Below are 6,911 nucleotides of genomic sequence, written 5' to 3'. Positions count from 1 at the left end.
ATATGTAAGTAGTACGTGTGTGGTGGTTGGAGGGTTCATGTGGAATAGTGGGGCGGTTGGTGAGTGCCAGCTGGTGGTGATCCTCTGACCTGCATAATTTAAAAGGGTCCCTTATGAAGTTGAAATTTTAAAAATACTCATAAATATTAGAATAATTTTGAAAGGAGCTTTCAACTTATTATGGTCCCTTCAGTGTGAACTAAATGTATGGCCTTCCCTTGTCACCCGGAATTCTTTAGTGTCTTCCCAGAGTTCCTTCCATGGCAGTGAAGGCCCCTACATGGGGAGCACTGGGATGTTTTCCCTCGGTATCTAAGGAACCAAGTAAAGTTGTCCTGGCTTCCTCAAGAAATCATATTGATACAGGGAAACCTCCAATTGACACAGGGAGAAAAACTGATCTCCCAACCTAAAAAGTACCTGGGACAAGTTTGTGTTCTCCAAAACCAAAGAATGAATTTTAGAAACAAAATAGGTTGTGAACATAATATATTTATTGAGGGAAAGAAAGTCCCTGTCTGAGAGAGGGATAGGAGGGGGGCCTGAGCGAGTTGTCCCCTGGGAAGCTGTTTCTTCCAGGGAATTTTATAGAAGAAAACCATGTGGTGAGGTGGGTCTAACGTGATGAAGACTTGGGAACTCGCTTAGGTGGGCATGAGGTGGGACCAAACTATGGTCAACCAATGAGATTACAAGCACCATTGCCCAAGTAAAATTGATTAAATCCAGTACCAAATGGGGAAGTGAGTCATGTAGCAAGTGGGCATGAATACAGGACAGGGTCTCTTCCTGTTGGGGGTTGGGCTAGTGATTCATTTGGGCTCTTTCAAGGTGATTGATACCCTAGGGAAGTATGTAGCTATATTTCCTCTTGTGTTTTTGTCTTGAGATCTGGCCATATGGGAGTGTCTGTCTCTTCCAAGTTGCAAAGTCACCTTGTTTTCCATCTTGTCTCCTTGAGGGCCTGGCCCTGTCTGACTATTTATAATATTTCTATCTAATTCAGCTGCCAACAATATTACTCCCAGGCATGGTTTGGTCTCAGCAGATGTCCAAGTCTATAGCAACTGACACAGGATTCTCCAGTCCTGTGCTGCTCTCCACTGTCACAGCCTGACTTGTTCCTTTCTCCAAACAGCCGATTCCTTTCTTCACCGCAATCCCAGGTGGGATGAAGCCATCCAAGGTGGTCACTGTGTCAGGCATTGTGTCTCCCAATGCTACAAGGTAAGAGAAGGCCTCCAGGGCTCTCTGGCTCCTGGAAATAAAGGGGAGGGAATTTGGCCCATAGTGGGGGACAGAATGAGATTACAAGTTTCTGTCTTCTACAGGTTCCATATCAACCTGTGTGCTGGGACTGACATCGCCTTTCACTTCAACCCTCGATTCAATGAAAGATGTGTGGTCCGAAACACTAAGATCATGGGCTCCTGGGGGCAAGAGGAGCGCTGGCTGTCTGGCAACATGCCCTTCATCCCAGGAGAAAGCTTCACAGTAAGAGCTTGGGGGTTCGCTGGGTGCAGGTGGACAAGGGGTAAGGGAGTCTGGGGGCACCTTGAAAAGGTTGGGGATCGATGCTTGTGATCCCAGGGTTGTACCACAAGGAAGAGAGATGGGTAGCACATTATTATCATGCTATGTTTATTGTCCCCCAAGGAGGTGTTACTTTCTTCTCTTAATAGGTAAGCAAACAAAATCACATCCCAATTTCCTTGCCAGGGGAAGGAATCCCATTTATGTGACATGGAAATAAAGAATGAAGCACTGGGGCCGGGGAGATGTCTCTGTTGTATGTTATAGGTCGGTGCTGAAAGAAACGACGAGAAGACCTAATGAATGTAGCTTCAGAGGTCTCACTGAGATTAGTCTCTCTCCAAGTGAGCCCGGAGCCTCAGAAGCATCTCACTTTTATTGAGGGGTACAGGCAGACTAAGGAATGTGCATAATTACCTAAGTGAATACAAACTACTATCTCTGATGACTTCCACCATTTGCCTAACACTAGGTTTACACAAATGCTAGCTGATAACATCCCAAGCAAGGGATCAAAGGACAGGGCGCCTGCAGGAGAAGCTGTTATCTGCTGCCTTGGGTCCCAGCTTTTTGGGAATTTGCAAGCAGACAGCAACCCTCCTCAGGCTCAGTCCAGTGTTTCCTACTCTCTTGGGACATCTGACTTTTGTCTCAAATCTATATCTCTACATGTCTCAGTAGAATAAGTGCTTCCCTGGCAAGCGCAAGAGCCTCAATTCAATCCCCAGTTCCGCAAAAAAAAAAAAAAAAAAAGAAGCCCTGTCATGGATTTGCATATTTAGTCAGCAGCCATTTGTCAGCTATCTGAGTGGCGCCCTTTGTGCAGGAAATGCCCACATTCACAGATGCAGCTAGGAAGCAGAGAGAGCAGGTCCTACCCATGGGGCTGTAGTCTGGTTGGGGAGGAGCCAAGAGACCAATGCACAAGCCACGCAGCATACATCAGGACAGGGGCCCTGGGGTGGAGGGACCCTCACTGTGAGAGCTGATGTGCAGAGGAGGGAGGAGCCTGTGCAGGGCTGCACTACTAGGTGGAGAGAGAGGGTGAGAGATATGTGGTGGCTGCGGGTCTGACCACCCTGCCTACACATTCAGGCCACCCACAGAGCTTAGAAAAACAAATCCAGAAACAGCCAGGTACCATGGTACATGGGGCTGTAACAGTAGCACTCCAGCAGGTCAGAGCAGGAGGGTCCCAAATTTGAGGTTAGCCCGGGCAGTTTAATGACTTACAGAGAGTGTGTAAAGCAGAAAAATGTAAAAATAGGGAAAAGGTTGTAGCTCAGCATGAAGACCCTGGGTGCATTCCATAGTAACAAAAAGAAGGAAAGAAGGAGGGAAGGAAGGAGGGAAGGAAGGAAGGAAGGAAGGAAGGAAGGAAGGAAGGAAGGAAGGAAGGAAGGAAGGAAGGACAGGTAAAAGAAAAAGAGAGATAGAGAAAGACAAAGAAAAAGCAAGAGGAAAGGAGGAAACTAGTAAAAAAAAAAGGAAGAAAGGAAAGATAAAGAAAAGAAGGAAGGAGGGAGGGAAGGAAGAGGAATACAAGATTGGTTCATGGTGTCTGGGACTTACCCCAGTTATCCAGACTGTCCCCCTGGGCATCCTCTTAGCCAGAAGCTGTGTCCTGGAGGCCTGTACTCTGCATCTGGGTAGGAAATGACAGGTGGAGAGCTCTGGGGATGGGAAGGGAGCTTGGATTTTACTACAGGGAGAAGCCTCGGAGGAACAACAGCAGGGACACTGCCTTTGACTGATAGGTAGCTGGTGACCTCGGGGAAGGGCCTTTCAGCCAGGGACAGTCACTGGGTCCTTGCAGCTCCATTTCCTCATCTACAAATGGAGCTAAGAATCCTGGAATGTCAGAGTTGTGGGAATGGGCCGAAGTAGTCTCTGTGCACACTGGGACAGTGCCCTGCACACAAGTATGATGCAAGTGTGACCATTGAATTTATACACTGTCTACCTTTGGGAGAAGGTCCTGGGCTGGAGAGAAGCAGTCAGGGGGCTGCTGCTGCTGTTGCTCCAGAGTCCAGGTAGGGGCATGGAGGACACAGATGGCAGCAGCCAGTCCTGCTGCCCTGGTGGATTGAGGAGGCAGTTGGTCCCCTGGTTGGGGTCAGGGAAGATTTGCCAGAGGCACTGTGTCCTGAGATGCCTGGCAGGGACACAAGGGACGGAGATGCTGACTGGGAACCTCACAGCTGGCTGGGAACAACACATGCTGATCTCCCAGGGAAGAAAGCAAAGGATGTTTAGAGAGGGCGGGTCCTTCAATGGGGGATGGGAAGGGGTTACTTGGGGAGAAGAAGGAGGTGCTCCAAGCCTGGGGAGGCTGAGGACTTTTCACATGGAGGATGAATGCTAGCCCTCTCTGCACAGGTACAGATCACATGCGAAGCTGACTGCTACAGGGTGACTGTGGATGGCCAGCCCCTGCTGACATATGAGCACCGCCTGCAGGACCTGCTGTCCATCAGTCATCTGGAAGTAACCGGTGATATTACGCTTATGGATGTGCAGGTCTAGATGGGCTCCAGAGTTCAGTGAAGGGCTGGAGATATGGCTGTCTGTATCTCCTCCCTGTCTTCTGTGCTTCTGCCCCCACCTTCTGAGCCCTGCCATCCTAGCAGCTGGTGCCCTGAGGTCTGCCACCCAGGGGAGACTCCAGGTCCATTCCTCCTGGCAACGAGGAAGGTCTGAGTCTTCTATGTACCAACCCAAATCTACTGCACAAGGCCTTCAAACAGCTTCCTGTCCTTTGTGCAACCCATGCTAGTCCCAAGCCACAGCTATGCAATGGAGGACCCAGGTGCCCTCCACAGCCCATTCCTGGGACCTTCACCTTCTTTCCCTGCTTGGCACCCTGCTGCAACACTGCTTCCTGTGGGGAGGCTGCCTGGTGACATCCCGCTGGCTTCTACCCACTGAGCAGGGCTTTCTCAGCACCGGGCACTGCCCCTTCCTGGCATATTTAAAATAAAGAAAGAGCAATGCTGTTGCTGGTATACACTTGTCAGATGAGTGCATTAGTGGTGTGTCTAGAGACATGCTGGAGTCTGGATTTGGGGGTCCCTACCAAGAAAGTGGGATGGGACAGTACAGGTTCCCTTTGGGAAGGAGGGTCCTGTCATCCACACTGACTCCCAGGGATCCCTCACAAAGCCTGCAGGGGTACTGGAGAAAGCATCTGGGGTGTACAAGCTGCTGGCCTGGGCTCTAATGCGGGAATACTGGTAGCTGGGTGAGCTGGGAAACATCTCCATGCTACTAAGGGGAGATAAGGCTGGGACACAGTGGGTGGGAGTCAGGAGAGAGCCAAGAAGCCTGATGACCTGTGCCTGAGTGGGAGGGGAGCCACTGGGGCACCTGACATGAGGAGTGGGGGTGCAAGGGCTAAGTATCTCAGTAGCAGGATCTGCTGATGTTGGGGAAGTATAATGGAGCCCAGGTAAGTGTCCATGTGATGCCAGTCACCTAACTCCTTTAAGGAGATGGTTCCTCAGGAACCAGCGAGGGCTCGCAGTGTAGTCCTTGGGCATCAAGAAACTGTTTAGGATGCACAGTCTCAGGCCCCATCCCAGATCTACGAATGAGAATCAGTACTTTAGCCAGCCCCAGGGGACTGTGTGTGTGTGTGTGTGTGTGTGTGTGTGTGTGTGTGTGTGCAGGTGAGCGGCCCTGGTCTAGACAGCTGGGGTCTTGGCCACAGTGTGTCATCTCCTTTCTCCTGCTCTGGGGTCAAAGCTGTCCTGTGTTGCTGAGCCCATTCTGTGTCTCTCCACTGGAGCACCTGTTGCCAAAGCAGGACAGCCAGGAGAAGTGAAACCAGGGAGGAACTTGAGAGCTGGAGAACAGTCTGGAGCTGGCCAGCCTTGGTCAGGCAGCCCTTACCCCCTCCTAGGTGCCCACCTTGGATATGAGCAGGAGATAGCTGTCTCCTATCAGCCCTCCCAGCTGGCTTCACACCCAGCAGAGCCCCGTCTCTCAGGCAGGCCGGGGTACGAGGTTCCCTTCACCCTACAGGAGGCCACCTAGGCCTTTCCCAGGTGCCGATTGGACATCATCCAAGCCTCACGAAATACATGGCAAGAGTAAAACCTGCCACCTTGCTCTGTCCCCATGTTGGACATGCACAATACTCCATGTGCTGTTAGCTCAAAGAATGCAGGGCCTGGCGCTTCTTTGTGGGGTGCTTCCTCCAGGTGCCTGTAGACCCCACTCAACGTATGACTTGGAGAAGCTACAAAAAGGACACACACACACACACACACACACACACACTCAATGCTTATAAAATGAATTTAAGTAAATATTTCCACCAATGAATTGTACAGTGAAGCCTCAAGTGGCTCTGTCCCTAAAAAACAGAGAAGAGTGTTTTCAACACAGAAGCATAAACACTGTTCTAGGGCAGCTAATCGCAGATTGCATCTCGGGCACCTCCAGGTCATTTCTCAAAGTGGGCATTTCCGGTGGCTTCTGTGTTCCTGTCTTTCAGGTGCTAGCCTGGCTCTGTCTTTACCTGCACGTGGCCAGGGCATGGAGGCTGAAGGTAGACCCAGCCAGGGCAGGACTCTGCTTGCCAGTCAAGTGGTGGAGTCCACTGCTTCTGTGCAGGGACTGGCTGTGGTCACGTTAATCCCTCTCCAAGGCCCGTGACCTTCGCTCCAGAGCTGCCTCCATCCCCAGCATGCTCAGCACCAGCAGCTTCCTTTTCCCTGTGGGTCCCCAGAGCTGGATGTCGCCTGTGGCTGCTCTGCCAGGTCCTTGTTCACCTCTGAGGGAAGGATGGTACCAAAGCTCTTTCTGACAGCCCTTCTGGCTCTTAAGAGAAATGGAGGCCAGGTGTCAGTTCTGAGGTCCTCAGGTGGTGCCTGGGTTACACCACTAAATGACCTTAGCACCAGGTAAGAAAGCTGTTTTCCTGTCAAGGATCTCTGAAGCTCTCTGGTGACCTGGAGAAGAAAGGATCTGGTTGGCCACACCCACCCCAGCCCTGGGTCCTCCCTCCTGTGCTCCTCAGACTAAAGCTGTGGGCCAACAGCATTACCCATGGGGCATTTCCTAGCTTTTCCCTTCCCTTCTCATTGTTGTAAATGAATATGTGAAAAATTGTCTTTTGGCCAGGTCTGTGTCCATTCCCGGGCACTCAGCATACTCACACTGCTGTCCTTGTCTCCTACAAGCATCCCCACATCCTTTCCTGTCTTCCCCTGAAGGGAGCTGGATCCACTCAACACACTCCCCTTTTCCCCTCTCCTGGGAAATGCCACATTTTTTTTTTTTTTTTTTTTGCTGATTTTTTTTAAGTCATAGCTTTTTTTTTTTGATAGAACCAGGGGATTCTTTTGCCAGGGAAGCGCTTATTCTACTGAGCC

The 6,911-nt window shown here is 50.7% G+C and overlaps 1 protein-coding gene across 1 annotated transcript; it reads left to right on the top strand.

The window, feature by feature from the left end:
* Nucleotides 1-1,138: 1,138 nt before the first annotated feature.
* Nucleotides 1,139-4,059, top strand: LOC101587831 (galectin-5-like; the record flags this gene model as incomplete). The annotated part of the gene is made up of 3 exons (XM_012513404.1): nt 1,139-1,227; nt 1,332-1,494; nt 3,913-4,059. Coding segments are annotated over 3 exons (399 nt in total), but the record flags the coding sequence as incomplete, so codon positions are not given.
* Nucleotides 4,060-6,911: the final 2,852 nt, after the last annotated feature.

This window comes from Octodon degus, unplaced genomic scaffold (genome assembly GCF_000260255.1).
Source record: "Octodon degus isolate 3935 unplaced genomic scaffold, OctDeg1.0 scaffold00748, whole genome shotgun sequence".
NCBI classification, from domain to species: Eukaryota; Metazoa; Chordata; class Mammalia; order Rodentia; family Octodontidae; genus Octodon; species Octodon degus.
This window is presented reverse-complemented; position numbering and strand designations above follow the sequence as displayed.